Source organism: Marmota monax, unplaced genomic scaffold (genome assembly GCF_021218885.2).
Source record: "Marmota monax isolate L192 unplaced genomic scaffold, Marmota_monax_Labrador192_F-V1.1 WCK01_AAM20220418_F8-fsc00010, whole genome shotgun sequence".
Taxonomy (NCBI): domain Eukaryota; kingdom Metazoa; phylum Chordata; class Mammalia; order Rodentia; family Sciuridae; genus Marmota; species Marmota monax.
The window spans coordinates 4,898,318-4,917,390 of NW_026692321.1; the positions used below are offsets into that span (position 1 = coordinate 4,898,318).

General features: G+C 36.3%; 1 protein-coding gene across 4 annotated transcripts in view; it reads left to right on the forward strand.

The window, feature by feature from the left end:
* Taf1b (TATA-box binding protein associated factor, RNA polymerase I subunit B) overlaps positions 1-19,073 on the forward strand; it is a 71,887-nt gene that overhangs the window by 13,671 nt on the left and 39,143 nt on the right. For all 4 annotated transcript variants that reach the window (XM_058578355.1, XM_046441239.2, XM_058578356.1 and 1 more), the window contains 3 exons: positions 1,089-1,242; positions 7,627-7,783; positions 13,796-13,895. In XM_058578355.1, coding sequence (XP_058434338.1) covers positions 1,089-1,242; positions 7,627-7,783; positions 13,796-13,895 — 411 coding nt within the window. The remainder of the gene's footprint in view (positions 1-1,088; positions 1,243-7,626; positions 7,784-13,795; positions 13,896-19,073) is intronic.

The following is a 19,073-nucleotide window of genomic DNA, read 5'->3' on the forward strand; positions in this document are numbered from 1 at the left end:
TTGCAGGTGCTAGGTGAGTGCTCTACCGCTGAGCCACCAGCCCATTCCCAGAAGTTTTCTTCTGATTGCTTCAGTTTTCTTAGAGTCCATGCCTTACCTTTTGTGGCTTTCCCACAGGGAGGGAGGAGTTATGCTTGACAGAAAATGCCAGCATTTTATCCCATTCCTTGTTTTTTTTTTTTTAAGTTTCATTCTCTAGTGAGCTTCTTAAATATGTCTTATCAACTTGTAATAGGATCAAGTTTCTTGATCTGAAGGGCTAATATTGATGCTTTTTGCTTGCAACCAGTTCCTCAAGGTAAGGTCAGCTAATGAGGTTGTTAGCCAGCCAGCTGACCTTCTTAGTGACACTGATCACTTCATTCACACTGCGTGTGTGACCTATCAACCAATGGGATGAGATGGTACATCCTTGTCAATTATACGTTATAAACAGTAAGTGCTATAGGAATTCAAAGAAATGAGAAATCATAGAAGAAGAGTGGGTTGGAAAGAGCATACTAGACGAAGTAATGATTGGAGAGAGGGAGAAGAAAAGAAAGACAGTTCAAGCAGGAGAAACAGAATGAACAAGATTAGAAAGCAAAAATTCCCCAGGTAGGTTTTGTAGAAGGAAGCCAGACAGTGTGCATGAAGCCATTATTTGTCTGATGTTTTCATTATGAGGATATTAGTGCTATAATAGAAGTGTGGGGGTGGGGGGAGGAGGAGACCCTTCTGCTCTGCTGGCCGCATTTCTTCACTCATCCTTGTCTGTAGCCCTTCTTCTTCTTCTTCTTTTTTTTTTAAATCTTTATTTTTATTTGTTCATTTTTATGTAGTGCCGGGGATCGAACCCAGGACCTCATGTGTGCGAGGCAAGCACTCTACCACTGAGCTACAACTCCAGCCCCTGTAGCCCTTCTTTAAGAAGCATTGCTAGGGGCTATCCAGGATTGTGTTTCAGAAGTAAATACTTTTCAGAGTTAGGGACTTGGCAGCTCTCTGTAATATTTCTCTTATGGTATTTATGATGGTAAAGAAGTTCACAGAAATTAGCTGTTTTAAACTCCTGTGCAATATTTTTATTTAAATTATTTTGTGAACAGGTTTTGGAAGATGACCTAAGTCAGTCGGACTGGGCTAGTGAGCCTGAGTTGCTGAGTGATGTTAGCCATCTATCTTTTGTTGAAAGTGGAGCAGAGTCTCAGCCTGATGCCCAAACTCAAAAGCCTTTCCCCATCACCAAAGCATCACAACGAGGTAAAAATCAGAACTTAAACTGTTCAAAATTTTAAAGCTAGTACTGCATCTTAAAAATAGTTTAATCCTATCTTGTGATATTCTAAGAAAGGGAATTTGATCTAATGAAGAATGACTTCCTGAATCTCATGCCTGAGAAAAAGGCAAATTAAATAAAATTTTGGTACAGTTTTTAAAAAGGTACATTATCTCCAGGTGAGTAAATTTGTATGATTTTTGAAGGGAGATAAAGAGAAAGTAGATCCAGAAAGAAGGAAGCTAGATCAAAAAAGAATGTGTGTGTGTGTGTGTGTGTGTGTGTGTAATGTGGGCTTAGAATTTTCAAAGAAGTTTGTAGCAGAAAAAATGTAACTTTGCATGATAATATACAGTTTCTAAGTATAGCTTAAAGCAAGCTGAATAAAATTTACTGTTATGTGTATGTCTTACTTTTTAATTTTATTCTATAACTTTAAATATTTAAGAATATACTTAAGATTATGGATATAGACCTTCTCCATAAAATATTTATTTGTTTTAGTTGTTCCTTCAGTATATTTTTTTCTTTATAAAATCATGGTGGAAAACAGACCACAGAGAACTTAACCAGGCTTTTGTTACAGGTTATAACAATCTTGATGTGTGCTGATAAGATTTCTTTGGGAAATAGGCTCCAACTTCTCTGGTATTAGACGTTGTTTATTGAAATCTTTTTTTTTTTTAAATTTTAATATTTATTTTTTAGTTTTTCGGCAGACACAACATCTTTGTTTGTATGTGGTGCTGAGGATTGAACCGGGGCTGCACGCATGCCAGGCGAGCATGCTACCGCTTGAGCCACATCCCCAGCCCTGTTTATTGAAATCTAGAGCTTACAGTGGTAATATAAAATTTGAAACAAAATATTTCTTTCTTTCTTTATTTTTATGTGGTGCTGAGGATCGAACCCAGTGCCTCACCCATGCTAGGCAAGTACTTTACCACTGAGCCATAGCCCCAGCTTGAAACAAAATATTTCTTGTATGGACTGTTTCTTTGCAAACCTTTACTTGCCAAAGGTTAAAAATTGTTATCAGCCAGCATATCTCCATGTCTTGCTGGACTGCACAGTGACACAGATGTCAGATAAGTTAGTTTTTGTGTCCAAATAAGTCAAGTGTTAGAATCAGAGGATGATTGGACAGCAATGAGTCTTTGGAATTTTCTTCGTGTTTTCAGACAACCTTAAACTCATTAGTCTCATACATACTGTGACTCTAAAACCATGCAAGCCTTTTAAAAGAAGATGTTGATTACTTTTAAAGCATCACGATTGTTTTGTTTACCTTTGTTAAGGATTTTTTGTTTGTTTTTTTAGTAGATGATGATCTTTAGACCTGTTAGGTTTTATGCTAAATTCATGAATGCACCTCAATACAGAACTATTAGATGAAGATAGTCGCAAAGAAAATAAAATCAGGGGCTGGGGATGTGGCTCAAGCAGTAGCGCACTCGCCTGGCATGCGTGCGGCCCGGGTTCGATCCTCAGCACCACATACAAAGATGTTGTGTCTGCCGAAAACTAAAAAAAAAAAAAATATTAAAAAAATTCTCTCTCTCTCTCTCTTAAAAAAAAAAAATAAATAAATAAGATCACTGGTTTTTGAACCACCCAGAAATAACCACTACTGCTGTGGTTGATCATCTAGAAGTTCTTTCTTCATGTATATAAAGGGAAAGATTTTTGTTTTGTTTTTGCAAAATTGTAAACTGTTTCTGCTTTCTTTAAATTCGTTTTTTAAGTATTTATTTTTTAGTTGTAGTTGGACACAATACCTTTATTTTATTTATTTACTTTTATGTGGTGCTGAGGATCGAACCCAGGGCCTCCCACATGCTAGGCAAGTGCTCTATTGCTGAGCCACAATCCCAGCCCCTTTCTTTAAATTCTTAATTAAAATTCTACAGTGTGTAATTCAGATCATTTCCAAATCTTGTTATGAAAAATTGCAAAAACAGCAACAACAAAAAAGTGTGTAGTTCACCATCCCCCTGAATGTTTTTTTCCCAAGAGACACTGTTTTCAATTTTTTGTAACGTCTATATCTCCGAATCACATGCCTCAAGTATTATCTTAATTTCTGGTTGGGACGTTAGCTATTGAATTCCCAATTGTGGAAGATGGAGTCTTAGCTCTTTCATACATCCCTGCTGCCTCTCTTCCCCAGATCATCCCCAGAACATGATTCTGTATTTCTCATTCTCCATCTTGCCAATCCAATTATACTTTTTTTTTTTAAACTAGATCAGTATTTAGTGCCTAAATGATTATAAATGTAAAAATGCTATTCAGAACTGAAACATATAGCTTACTATGATTTTTCTGTGTATCCTTTAATATTCCTTGAGTTAATTATTGTTATTTGATTACTTTTCTATTTATTACTAATTTATAATTTTTTCTTTTTGTACTAATCTATAATTTATTACTAATGTGTCTTTATACCTTCTCTCAGTTCTTAAAAATCTTCTCTTTACTTTAAATGTTGTATTAATTTTATATTCTGAAAGAATTCTCTCCAGCATCTGTCCCAAGACCTATGGCCTGGCCAACTTTGGAATCTCTTTTACTACCATCCTGCGATTCTGTCACTTCTCTTTTGTTGATTTTCTTATTTTCTGGATTTCACTTAATCTTTTTTCCTGGTTTATTTCCTCTTTTTTTTGTGGAGCACCTTTTCTTATTTCACAGAGGATATTAATGATTTTCTCTCTGATTTGATTATTTTCACTCCTGTTTTTTATGATAGAGACATTCTTCACATTTTTAGTGAATCTATGGTGGCTCTTCTTAGGTAAAAATGGAGGAGGGGCTGGGGTTGTGGTGCAGTGGTAGAGCGCTTGCCTAGCATGAGCTAGGTACTAGGTTCAATCCCCAGCATCACAAAAAAGTAAAGAAATAAAGGATTTGTGTCAAACTACAAATTTAAAAAAAAATAGAAATAAAAAAGAATGGAGGAAACAAAAGAGCTGGGGAGATTTTCATCAGTAGAGGCCCTGATTTTGATGCTCAGCACCAATACAAATAAAAACAGTCCAGAAAGAGAGACACACACGAAAGTTTTGTGCATGTGGTGAGTCTTGTCAGCTCTGTTGACAGGGGTGATCTAGATGGGTTATTTTCTTAGTGAACCTCCATTGTTATCTTTAAATCTCCACCCATTTACCCCACCCCCAACATGTTGATCAGATTCCCCAGAGAAATCTCTTTGAGTCTTCTCTTTAGCAAGTGTATAATCCTGGCAATCAGTGTTCTGGGAACTGGGCAAGAAGCAGCCTGGAGGGGGTTGGGAGTTTGTTACAGTACTCAGCACATGGACTTTCACTTAATTCTCCTTTTTTCATTTTCCACCATGCAATGTTAGTGACTTACCTTATTCTAGATACCCTTTATTTTACTCTGTAGAGGAGAGACTTCCAATTTTATGCCAAGATTGGGGAGGGGCAGTCACATGGCTGTATAGAGTTGGGTTAAGAATCTGGGTGTGTGGGCATCTTCCTCCTTCCCTTCTTTGCATTTATTGTTAAATGGGGCTGAAGCCAGGGCCTCCTGAATGGTGGACAAGTGCTGTACCACTGTAGCCATGAGCTATATCCCCGAGCCTTAACTGTTTTTAAATCAAGACTTTCAAGCAGTCCTCCTGGTGTTATTCCTGCCCTCATCCAGTTTCTAGGGGTATCTAATTTAATCAATTCCTGAGCCACCTTTAGGGATCTCTAGTGAAAAATTAGATTGCCTTTTGGCCTTTCTGCTGCTCACTTTGGATCTAGTTTTCACTAACTGCCAAGGCAGTCCTTACCTAGCCATATGCTTTCCAGCTTCTATTTTTTGCTGTTATCTCCTTTTCCATGTTATTTGTTCTTGGATTTTTATAGTTTTAACAATTAATAACTGTTGTAGTGGGAGAGAGCAGAAGCTAAAGTATTTTTAATCTGCCATCTTAACTGGAGGTCCTTACATGATGAGAGGACTATATGAAAAGTGTGTGTGTGTGTGTGTGTGTGTGTATAACAGTATTTGGGGGAAATCTGCATTCTACTTCTTTTAAAGCAGTGGTCCTCAAATGTTGGCATTTGACAGAATCTTCTGGAGAGCTTTTTAAAATACAGTAATTTAAGTTTCTGTTAAGTTCTCAGATGACACTGATGCTACTGTTTCAGGGACTGTACTTTGAGAACTGCTGAGCTAAAGCATTATGGATATTATTATGGAGTATACAGTTGTGTGGAATTACTTAATTAAGTTTCTATTCTTGGTGCTTAGGTTGTTCTAAATTTTTTCATATTATTAGTAGTGCTGCACAATATTCCTTCACTTTAAATCTGTGTGTGTTTGGGGTTTTTTTTTGGTACTGGGGATTGAATCCAGGGGCACTTTACCATTGAGTTATATCCCCAAACCTTTTTATTTCTTATTTTGAGACAGGGTCTTTCTGAGTTGCTTATAGCCTCACTAAGTTGCTAAGGCTGTTCTCTGTCTTGGGATGTTCCTGCCTCAGCCTCCTGAGTCCCTGGGATTACAGGTGCTTGGCAAACATTTGCATGTTTCTGAGACCATTTCTTTAGGACAGAATCTTAGAGGTGTTGAACAGTTTGTTGCTGAATATTTTTTTGGTTCCTACTCTGTTCTGGGAATTGTTCTGGGCTCTGGGGACAGAATGGTCAGCAAAACTATCTGCCTTTGAGGTGTTTATAGTATAGTAAGAGGAGATAGATAATAAATGCACACATAAAATGTTTGGTTACTGATAAGTTCTCTGAAAGAAGAATTTATAGAATTTGAAAAAGGGGTTTTTGAAAAATTATTTTCAGAGTTTCTGTTCAAGGAAACTTGGAGTTTCTTAGAGCCATTCCTAGCCCTGCTTCTCTACCCTCACCCTTTAGGTGACATCCACTAATACTATGGCTTGATCAACCACCGGTCATATCCTGAAAGTAAAACATTCCCTATCTTTAGTTTCTCCTCTATACTAGGTTTATATTCACCTGCCTACTTACTACTGAAGATCTCACACTGAACATTGCAATTCCATCTTGATTTCTCTTGTCAAATCTCTTTGCCATCTCCCTTATCTCAGTAAATGGGATCTTCATTTTGTTGCTCAGGCCAAACACCTTAGATTCATAACTTGTCTTCTCCTTCTCTCTCATGAACCCTACATTCAGTCTATTACCAAGTCCTTTTGACTCTGCTTTCAGAATTGATCTAGAATCAGCCACTCTTACCATCTGCAAGTGCTTAAGCCCAGTCTCTGCCATCCTCCTCCTATTCCTGCCCTCCTGTAACTCCATATAGCAGACAGAGTGACCTTTCCAGTACGGAAATGAGATCATGTTGCTCCTATGTTTAAAACTCTCCAGAAACTTATCATACTTAGAATAAAACTCAACATACAAATCATGGCCAACAAGGCCCTACCTACTAGTTTTTTCTCTCTCAGCTTTCATCTCTTCCCACTTTCCCTAGTGACTGATGCCTCTCCCCACTGTTCTTGCATGCTTGCTCCTGCTGAGGCACTTGTTGTTCCTCCTGAGAGCCTTAGTCTCTTCTCTGAATTCAGGTGGGTCTCTGATCAGATGTCATCTTCTCAGAGAGACCTCTCTGACCACCAGCATAAAATTGCACATCTCCTCCCTTCCCTTCAAGGTAGGCCCTGCGTGGCTATTTTCCTATATAGCCAGTTGCCTTTTTTGTTTATTGGTCTGTCTCCCATTACTAAAATGTAAGTTCAGAGAGAGGCATTTCCTGAGAAGCAAACAACGAGATGAATAAGTATTTGCTTAATGAAGGATAAAGACACAGTAATGTATGTGGTGGAGGGTACCTGGAGGGTGGGATGGGAGGAGGTACTGCTTTAGCTCAAGAGTTTGGGAAGGTATCTCTGAGAAGAGGACATGCAATTTGAGGCCTGAATTAAAGGAGTTACACATTTTTTCTTTGCTTTGTTATTGTTCATCCTTTTATTTATTTTAAAAATCATATACTAAGAATTTAATCCAGGGCCTTTTGAATGCTAGGCAAGCTCACTGCTGCTGAGTTGTACCCTTAGACCCAGCCCCTCCCTCCCTTTTTGTTTTCTTTTTCGAGACAGGGTTTTACTAAGTTGCCCCGGTTGGTCTTGGACTTGTGATCCTCTTGCCTCAGCTTCCCAAGTAGCTGGGATTATAGGTGCACACCATTGCGCCTGACCTCAATTACATTTTTGGCTGATTTTCTTCTAACCTTTGATTGCTTTTTATTGTCAAATTGATCTTTGTAAAGATTATCAATTATAACTTCATTTTAGGATATTTAAAATGCCTTTTTGATTTTTTATTCCAAATTAGTTAACTTATATTTTAAAAACTCTTGCTTAATCTCCTAAGAATCAGCATCTGTCTGTTCTGGATCTCTTGACGGAGTTGAATATTCAGAACGAAAGGAAAAAGGAGTTGTGAAGATGACTGTGCCGAGGACACTTGCTTTCTGCTATCTGTCCTTACTTTGGCAGAGAGAAACAATTACTCTTTCTGATCTTCTGAGGTAAGCTGAACTTATCATGTAATAATATCGATGTCAATTATTCATGCATTTGAATATTTGAAATTTTTTGAGGAGGGACTAGATTTGGGGTTTTGATTCTGAAGTTTACTCTCCCCTAGACTAGTAATTCATCTTTTGGTTTTTTTTCTTTTTTCTTTGCAGTACTAGGGATTGAGCCCAGGGTGCTTTGCCACTGAGCTACACCTCTGGCCCTTTTTATTTTTTATTTGGAGATAGGGACTTGGTAAGTTGCCCAGGCTGGCCTCTTGACTTGCAATCCTTGCCTCAGCCTCTTGAGTCGCTGGGATTACAGGCATGCGCCACCATGCCTGGAAGGTTTTCTTATTTATATAGTGGAAATGATAGATTTTTCCTCATATGAGATACTGGAAAATTAATTATCTAAAATAAAATACTTTGAAGAGAAAAAAATGACATTAAAATACCTGAATAGTAGTATTAAGTATTTTCTAAGAAAAGATGAACAGATGATCTTTACATTAACAAACTAGTTATTAGTAGTTACACAAAAATGTGTGTTGTTGTTGTGAGAGCTAAAATAGAGGTTATCTGTTTGTTTATTAAGAAAAGTTGAAAACAAAGCTATGGGAAGAACCTGTTAATACAGAGAGTAGGCATTTACATTTTCCAATGGCCTATGGATTTTATGTTAATGAATTGAGTAAATTAGTGTAAGAATTTCTCAATAAGTATGTCAAAATCATTAATATGTTAATTTTTTTCTTTTTTATGTGTTCTGAATAATAATATTTGGGTTTAGTCAGTGTGTAGGGTGTTTATAACAGCACAGACTTGGAACCAGACTCCTGACACTGCCACTTATTATGTGACCTTATGTAAGTGACTTAACTTCTCTCTGCTCAGTTTCCTCACTGGTAAAGTGAGGCTAATAATAATAACTACCTCATAGGGTTGTAACTACTTTCAGCAATTAGTCTACCTGAGAAGGACTTAGAACAGTGTCTGGCACGCAGTGAGAACCCAGTGCTGTCATGTTGTTTTTGTTTTCATCATCACCATCATTGTTGTCATCACCATCATCATTGGCACTAGTGCCTTTTATTAAGTAGAATGTTTCCAGTAAATAATGGTAGTGCCTTTGAATTTGGCCACATCAACCAAATAACAAGGCTTTTCCCAGGTGTGATTAACTCAGCATGCAGATAGCCCATGAATCAGTGAATTTTACTCTTAAGTTGAAAACCTCATCATGCTTTGTATGCCCTCGTTGGGTGATGTCATCTTCTCCCAAGGCTTTAATTACCATCTATATGCTGATGACTCCCAAATTTATATCTCCAGCCCAGACTTGTCTACTGAGGGCCAGACCCATATATTCATCTATACAGCTGCCTCCTGGACACACTACCTGGTTGTGATATCTCAAAATCAGCAGGACTAAAAAAGAGGCTTATCTTCTGTCTCCTTAATGCAAATCCTTCTCCAATGTTTCCTATGTTAGTAAATGCCATGCACCCTGTTCTGCAGAGACCAAGGAATCATCCTTGGTTCTTTCCTCTCTCTACATATAGTTAGTCATTATTTCCTATCAACTATATTTCCAAAATAACTCTCAAAACCATTCTTTTTTCTATTCTCTGTGTGTCTATTGTCTCTCTCCTCACCTGGATTACTTAATAGTTTCACAACTTTTTGTCTGCAATCTTGTATCATTCCTATTCATTTTTATCCTTATAACCAGAAGCATCTTTCAAATCCACAAATATAACCATGTTTTTCAAGCTGGACAAAGGGACTAGGCATCCCACCCAAGATGCTTTATCATGGGGTAACAGAACTCTCCTAAAAATCTTAGAGGTTGAAGAAAATATTTATGTGAAGTTCTGCTCAGGAAGAATCTAATGAGGGTGGAAGAATGGGAGTGAGATCCTCTTCCCCTTCATTCCCTCATCTCCCTTCCCTTCTCCTTCCTTACCAACAGGAATTCTAAAATGCCATCAAGGAGATTTGATCTAGTTGGCTGGAGGTTTTTATTTTGCTGTGAGGGGTTTACAAGTTTGGAAACAGAGCTTGGAGCAATAGGAGAAGGGGCTGTCACCATTTGATCCTAGTTCTCTTTTCTCCTAGAAAGAGCTCTGTCCGGGTTCTCCAAGTGTAGCTTCCTGACCAACAGATTCACCATCACCTGGGAATTTATAGAAATGCAAATTCTTAGACCCATTCTAGATCTTCTGAATTTGAAACTCTGGCGGTAGGGGTGGGTAGGGCATGATAACCTCTTTTCATAAGCCCTCCAGGAGGAGGAGATTATATATGTGTGTGTGTATGTATGCATATTTGTACATGCATACATTATAATAATATAATTTGGTTAATTTTGTTCCTAGTAGGGATTCTTGTGAATGCTAGGTGTGAGAACTATGGCCAAACTTAAAAAAAATTTAGTACTGTGATTTGAAGGGAGTTGTTATTACCCTGGCCAGAACACCCATATATTGTACACTGATTGTGCATGCCACTCCCTATTTAAATCTCTTCTAGCATCATTGCATAGTCTTTAGGTTAAATTAATAACTCTTCAGATAACTTACAAGGGACCCTGCTTGCCTAGCAATAATGACAACAATAATAAAAAATAGCCAACATGTATTTATCCCACAAATGCTTATTGAATATCTACTATGTTCATGTATTGTTCTAGAGTTAGACCCCTGAGATGCAATTGTTAATCATATATGTAGGGCAAGTCCATGCTCTTATGAAGTCTCATACTAGTGGAGAAAACAGATGAGCAAGTACATAAATAAACTAGAAAATGATTGAACAGATTCAGAAGATTGAAATGAGATGATGTGATGGAGAATGACTACTTGGCTACCTTAGATTGGTTATTAGGGAAGGTATAATTTGAGCTGCACTTTGAATGAAAGTAGATCCGACTGGTGAGGATGGGAAGTACTAGCATTCCAATTAGAGAGAGGTTGTTAGTGCCAAGTCCTAAAACAAGATCAGTGATTGAGGAACAGAAGGAGGATCTTGTAAGTGAAGGAAGTGAATTTGAAGGAGGAATGGGAGGCTTGAAGGCCAAGAGACTTGATAAGCAGGGTATAGGCATGCCTTTATAAGTCAAATAAGAAATAGGATTTTTGAAAATTGAGGTATAGTTTATATATTATAAGGTTCAACCTTTAAAAATATGTAATTCAGTGGTTTCCACTATATTCACAAAGATGTGGAGCTATCACTTCTCTATCAACTCCCCGTACATACTCATCACTCCAAAGGAGACCCCATACCGATTAGGACTTTGGTCCTAATTTTTAAAAAAATTTTTTTAAATTTTTATTATAGTTGTTCAAAACATTACATAGCTCTTGACATATCATATTTCATACATTTGATTCAAGTGGATTATGAACTCCCATTTTTACCCCATATACAGATTGCAGAATCACATCGGTTACACATCCACGTTTTTACATACTGCCATACTAGTGTCTGTTGTATTCTGTTGCCTTTCCTATCTTCTACTATCCCCCCTCCCCTCCCATCTTCTCTCTCTACCCCATCTACTGTAATTCATTTCTCTCCCTTGTTTTTTTTTTTCCCCCACGAAGATTAACATTAAACAGGGACGAGAGGTGGGAGGGAAAGGGAGAGAGAAGGGAAATTGCATGGAAATGGAAGGAGACCTTCATTATTATACAAAATTACATATAAGAGGAAATGGTCCTAATTTTTAAGTGTGATAGTAAGCCACTGAAAGATTGCAGCAGGAGAGACTGGTCTGATTTATATTTTTAAAAAGATTATTTAGGCAGCTATGTAGAAAATGGATTATATAAAAGTAAGGGTGAAAACAGGGAGACCACATGGTCTTTTGCTATACTTAAGACAGGAGATGGTAATTGAGTTAGGGTGGTGGTAAGGGAATAGAAAGAGGGAATAAGTTCAGGACCCGGCTCTAATGTGCTTCTCACATGATCTGCAACCAAGGACCAGTTTATTAAATTTCCAGTCCTTCAGTTTGAAACTTCAAACAGTGCAGTAAAATTATAAATAGAAACAGTGTCCAGGGGATGTGGCTAACATAGTAATCTATTGGTCAGGAGAGTCATACAGGAAGATTTTAGTCTGTGCGAATTCCTCTTCAACTTCCTAGGTTGATCCAGAGAAACAGCTGAGGAAAATAGATTGTTCAGAATTTTGATTCATTAGCTATCCTTAGTTTTTTCTACATCTGTAATTTCAGCAACTTGGGAGGCTAAGGCAGAAGGATTGCAAGTTCAAGGCTAGCTTCAGTAACTTAGCAAGGCCCTGAGCAACTTAGTGAGCCCCTGTCTCAAAACTTAAAAAAAGGACTGGGGATGGGGCTCAGTGGTAAAATGCCTCTGGGTTCAGTCCCCAGTACCAAAAGTATGTATGTATGTATGAATGAATGAATGAATGAATGAATAAAAATTCAAATTTGAAAAGAAAAATAAACTTTTGAAAGAGGCTAAGAGCAGCCCTATTTATAAATGGTGACAAACTGTTAAAACTCCAGACACTCAAGATCTGCTTGGGGAGTGCATGTCTGCTTCTCCTGGGCAGGTTTCTCTTTCCTCTGCTCCTAAGACGCTGAGTGTTCCCCTCTGGTGGCACTTATGGCAGTGTGCTTCCTGGCTTGTCTGTAGGCTGTCTGATGTTTGGGGGTAGGCAGACCATCTCCTATTCATCTCTCAGCTCCTAACCGTCCACAGAGTACTAGCATGTATTATCCCATGAGGTGAAAACTAAATAAATTATCACTATATTACCATGATGAAATTCTAGGTAGTTTTAAAAGTGGTAGGCGTACATTACACCTTGAATATAAAATAATTTCAGATCAAAAATGTAGATCCAGATTAATATGAATGCTGACTATTATGCACAAATACTTTTATGTAAACTAAAGAAACTAATGAAAACCTAATTGGGGGAGGCTTTAACACCATTTTTACATAAAATATTTAATTCTCAGTAAACTAAAAAGTTAAATCACATTTTTAATTTGAAACTAATCTTGGACCAGTCTTTCTTCAGCTGCTGGAAGGTGACGGATGCCAGCTCTGCTCCAGCAGCAGCACTGAGGCCATGGATTTTGTGTGCTCATTCCTCACCTGGCCTTACTTCCCTAACAGTTTCCTTGTTTAGGAACCTTACATCTAAGACCCCCATTCCCACTCCCTGTGCTCCTGCCAGGCTTTATTTTTCTCCTTAATACTTTCTCCTACCTAACATACTGTAGATTTTATTGATTTTATGCTTGTCATCCTTTACTAGAGTGTAAGTTCCACTGGAAAAGAATTTTTGCCTGTTTTGTTCACTGCTGACTTTCCATAGTCAAGGGTGGTGTTGGATATACAGTACCCAATACATTTCTGTTGAATGAATGAAAGAATTATAAATAAAAATACATATAAATAACAAATATATATGTGTATATATGTATATATGTATGTTTATATATATATATATATATTTGTTTATATATGTGTGTGCTTTTTTCATCCAGTTCCGTTTTCCTGCTATTTACCAGACAGTGGGATGCAGTGGTGAGCAAACTGACAAGGTTCCTTCCTTAATGGTCTCCTTCAGCGACTAGCATCTGCCACGCACTGGGATAGGTGTTAGGGACAGAAGGTTGGATAAGGAAAACAGGGGGCAAGGAAGGTCTCCCTAAAGAAGTGATTGACAAGATGAGCAGGAACTAAGGATTAAGGAATGCTAGGCTGGGAAGGCTGGTGGTAAGCTAACAGAGAAGACCCATATTTCCTAGATGTATTAAATCTATTTCATCAGAAGTTTTAAGAGACTCAGATAATTGGCTAAATAGTCTCACACATGGATACAAAGAATAATAGATATCATCGGATTTATCCTTAACAAATATGTGGGAGACAGAATATGCTTAGCTAATTCTTTCCCTTTGAAATAAGAGACTTTCAGAAAGAGTTCAAGTCAATACCGAGTTCTAACTGAAATGTTTTCTTTTAAAAAATATAGATTTGTTGAAGAGGGCCATATTCCCTACATAAATGCATTCCAGCATTTTCCAGAAGAGATGAAATTATATGGGCGTGACAAAGGAATTTTTGCTATAGAGGTAAGTTATTTTACTTTTAATTAGTAATAAGACACAGTGATTTCTCTTCTTTGTCTGACTTAGTATTTGGTGTTGGAGTTTTTTAAATTTCTAAAATCTTATTTTGTCCAAACATGTAATATTAACTTTGATTTAGTGAAGAGTAGGATTATTATTTATTTTTCTTATGTGGCTTGTTTGAAAAAGATGTTTTTTGCTGTTATTTGTACATTATGTTGCTTTGAGGAAAGAAAAGAAAGTTAAACCTTATTTCAAGAGGCATTATGTTAATTCTAATAATTTCTAGGCCAACCTGAGTAACTTAGTGAGATCCTATCTCAAAACAAAATTTAAAAATGGATGGAAATTTAGCTCAGAGGTAGAATGCTCCTGGTTTTGATCCCTAGTAGCTCAAATAACACCGAAAACAACCAACAAAATCATTATTATTATTTTTCTGTATCACAGTGGATTCTCATTCTCTTGTAAATACTATAGTCAGGAAGAGGTACAGCTTCTAGAGATGGTGGAGTAAAGAAGCTGCAAATCTTCTTCCTCAAAAACTCAGGTCTTGGGAAATTGACCAGAGGCAAATAATAAATTGAGAAGTATTCATTAAAAACTCTTGAACTTTGGGTAAGAACTGTGAGTCTGTGGTATTATTACTTAAATTTGCTCTCATCTGTCACCCCAACCTTACTCCCAACTGGTGCTTCCAGGAAAGGGTGGCTGTTACTGTAGTACATTAGAAATGAGTATCTGACAGAATTAGAGTAGGCACTCTGTCTGTGGTTGCTGTTACCCATAGTTAACTATAGTCCAATATTAAATGAAAAAAAAAAAAGAAAGAAAACCTCATACATTTTAAATAGCATACCACTTTGAATAATGTGATAAAATCTCAAGCCATCCTGCTTGTACCCCCAACCCCCTGCATAGGATGTGAATCCTTTGTACAGTGTACCCATAGTCTTTATGGCCTACCCACAGGATAGTCACTTAGTAGCCATCTTGATTACCAAATCAACTGTTGGAGTATCAGTATGCCAATGCTTGTGTCCTGAACTTATTCCCTCTTTCTATTCCCTTACCACCACCCTAACTCAATTACCATCTCCTGTCTTAAGTATAGCAAAAGACCATGTGGTCTCCCTGTTTTCACCCTTACTTTTATATAATCCATTTTCTACATAGCTGCCTAAATAATCTTTTTAAAAATATAAATCAGACCAGTCTCTCCTGCTGCAATCTTTCAGTGGCTTACTATCACACTTAAAAATTAGGACCATTTCCTCTTATATGTAATTTTGTATAATAATGAAGGTCTCCTTCCATTTCCATGCAATTTCCCTTCTCTCTCCCTTTCCCTCCCACCTCTCGTCCCTGTTTAATGTTAATCTTCGTGGGGGAAAAAAAAAAACAAGGGAGAGAAATGAATTACAGTAGATGGGGTAGAGAGAGAAGATGGGAGGGGAGGGGGGATAGTAGAAGATAGGAAAGGCAACAGAATACAACAGACACTAGTATGGCAGTATGTAAAAACGTGGATGTGTAACCGATGTGATTCTGCAATCTGTATATGGGGTAAAAATGGGAGTTCATAATCCACTTGAATCAAATGTATGAAATATGATATGTCAAGAGCTATGTAATGTTTTGAACAACTATAATAAAAATTTAAAAAAATTTTTTTAAAAATTAGGACCAAAGTCCTAATCGGTATGGGGTCTCCTTTGGAGTGATGAGTATGTACGGGGAGTTGATAGAGAAGTGATAGCTCCACATCTTTGTGAATATAGTGGAAACCACTGAATTACATATTTTTAAAGGTTGAACCTTATAATATATAAACTATACCTCAATTTTCAAAAATCCTATTTCTTCTGTCATTAAGTTTAGTTTATAAATTAGGCAGAGTAAAGTTAATAATAACTAATAATAAAATAGAATGATATACTGTAATGAAAGTAATGTAAATGCAGTCTTGCTCAAAATATCTTATTGTACTTTCACCTTTTCAATGAAAGGAAGGATTTCTCTTTGGTATAACTGAATTGCCAGCAAACTGACTCTTGTGTTTTGAGGTCTTTTTTGTGGGGGACTTGACCACTGAACCACATCTCCAGCTCTATTGTATTTTATTTCAAGACAGTGTCAGAGTTGCTTAGTGCCTCACTTTTGCTGAGGCTGGCTTTGAACTCGTGACTTGGGGTTAGGTGGGAATTAAGTTGCTTGTAAAAAAAAAAAAAAAAAAAAATTATGATTTTTTTAAAAGTAAAGGTTTCATTTTAAAATTCTGTTAACTTTTTAATGTGTCCATTTCTAAATTTTCTTAAAGAAAATTCCAGGAAATCCATGGATATACAAAGGGATAGTATATCTTGCTTCTTATTATGGTATTTTATACTTTGACTTATAAAGGATATTGCTTCCTAAGCTGAATTTATATACTTGGGATTGGCATCTAACTGGCAGTTTCCTTTGTAATTAGGAAATTTAGTTTTACTTTCTGTGTACTCACCTAGAAGCTCAATTTTCACTCTGCAAACATAATTATTTTCAAAAATTATTTTCCTTGTCCTTTCAAACACTTATAAATCCATTGTTGCTAAATATTTAAATAATTGCAATAGTGACTTACAATACACAGAATCAAGAGATTGTTTCTGTAACAGCCATTGTGGCTCACATTTCTCAGTAACCTAGCTTAATCCTTTAGTAAGATTTATACTTTTCTCTAGTATGGTAAGAAGTACCTGTGAGTATTTTAGTCACATTTATTTTTGGTGATGATTCAGGATTTCAGACTGAAATATTATGTTCTCAGTACTCCATTACATCTAAGCTATTCTCTCTCCTTCCTTTAATAATTTGAGACTTAATTTTATAAATTAAGAGGTGAAATGAGTTATGTTTACTTGCTCTTGTTTATTTTTTTTAATATTTATTTTTTAATTGTAGTTGGACACAATACCTCTATTTCGTTTATTTGTTTTTATGTGGTGCTGAGGATGGAACCAAGGGCCCTGCACGTGCGAGGCAAGCACTCCACCGCTGAGCCACAACCCCAGCCCCCTCTTGTTTATTTTTGTTCTGAACAAATATTCATTTTACTTATCATATTAATTATAGTTGGTTCTTCTTGTCCTCCGTTCTCCCATCGTAGATCAAAACTATTCTAAAAAGAATTGAGTCATTCCCTATGCAATATAGTATACTAACTATTTACAAAGCATTTATATTGTGTTAGGTATTATAAGCAATCTAAGGATGATTTAAAGTGATATAGAAGGTGTGCATATATTATATGCAAATCACTGCACCATTTTATATAAGGGACTTAAGCTCCACAGATTTGGAATCCACAGGGGTTCCTAGAACCAACCCCTCTACCTTAAAGAGATGACTGTACTGAGAGAGGAATGTTAAATTCTCCACATATGATGGCAACTTTTTCTTCACATTCTCTCAGTTTTTACTTCAAAAATTGGACCTTTTGTTACATGTATAATACTTAGGATAATATGTCTTCTTAATGAATTGACTCTTATCATAATGTAATGTCACTTCCCCCCCCCCAGTTATATTTCTTTTTCAGATATCTACATTGTCTAATATTAACATAACTACTACTACTACTATTACTACTACTTCTTCTTCTTCTTCTTCTTCTTCTTCTATGTTTCTACTCTGTATTTTTTTGAATCTTTTATTTTTAACCTCTGTGTCCCTATATTTAAAGTCAATTTTTGGGAGAATTTATATTTTTTAGTTGTAGATGGACACAATACCTTTATTTTATTCGTTTATTTTTATATGGTGCTGAGGATTGAACCCAGTACCTCACACATGCTAGTTAACTGCTCTACCACTGAGCTACAACTGCAGCCCCAAGGCTTGACCTTTTATCCAATCAGATAATTTCTGCCTTTTAATTAGAAAATACAGGCTTTTTACATTTGATGTAATTACTAATATATATGATCATGTTTGAATCTACCACATATTATTTATTCTTTCTGTTCCTTATTCCTTTTTTTCTGTTTTTTTTTTTCTGTTTTTTTTTTTTGCTTTCCTCTGGATTAACTAAGAATGTTTTATAATTCTATTTTATCTTTACTATTGATTTATTAACTGAATCTCCTTGTTTTCTTTTTTCGTAGTTGCTTTAGAGTTTACAGTATCATCATTAACTTATTACCATCTACCTCAACTAATGGTAAACACTTATGTGTATAACCTAAGACCCTTACAACAGGATCATTCCACTATTCGCCTTCATCTTTTAGCAGCAAACATTTCACATTTGTTATAAATCCTATAGTGCTTTGGGATTATTTTGCCTTTAAACAATTATTTGTCTCTTGAAGAAATTATAAATGAAAAAGCATTTTATATTTACATACATATTTGCTGTTTCTGGCATTCTTTTTGTTTAAACCCATATTTCTGTGTAGAAAATGACCTTTACATTTTTTATAGTAGAAATTTGACAATTCTTCTGTTTTTTCTTGGTCTAAAAAGTCTTGCCCAGGGACTGGGGTTGTGGCTCAGGAGTAGAGCGCTGGCCTGGAGGAGCTGGGTTCATCCTCAGCACCACATAAAAATAAAGAAAGATAGATATTGTGTTCAACTACAACTAAACAAACAAACAAACAAACAAACAACTCTTGCCTTAATTTTGGAAAGACATTTTCACTAAGTGAATTCTGGACTTATGTTTTTCTTTCAGTTTATTTGATAGATAAATATGTCATTCCATTGTTTTCAGGCCTATCTGATTTCTTTCTTTTTAGTTAACTCATAAAGGGTACTGGCCAGCTCAGTCAGTAGAGTATAAGCCTCTTAATTGACATGATATTTATAAATTTTTATAGGTTACAGTGTAATATTCCTACACATGTATCCAGTGCATATGGTAAGTTCAGGTAATTGGCATACCTGTCACCTCAAACATTTACCTTCTCTTCATGTTGAGAACATTCAAGTATACATCTTTACTAACTATTTTAAAATATTTGATCATTTTTCCTCAGCCATAATTACTCTACTGTGGCACAGAACATTAGAAATTATTCTTCCTTCCCAGCTGCACCCTCAAACCTGTTAATCATCCTCTTTTCATCTTCCTTTCCCCAGTACCCTTCCCAGCCTCTGTTAACCACTCTTCTACTCTACTTCTGTGAGTTTATCTTTTTA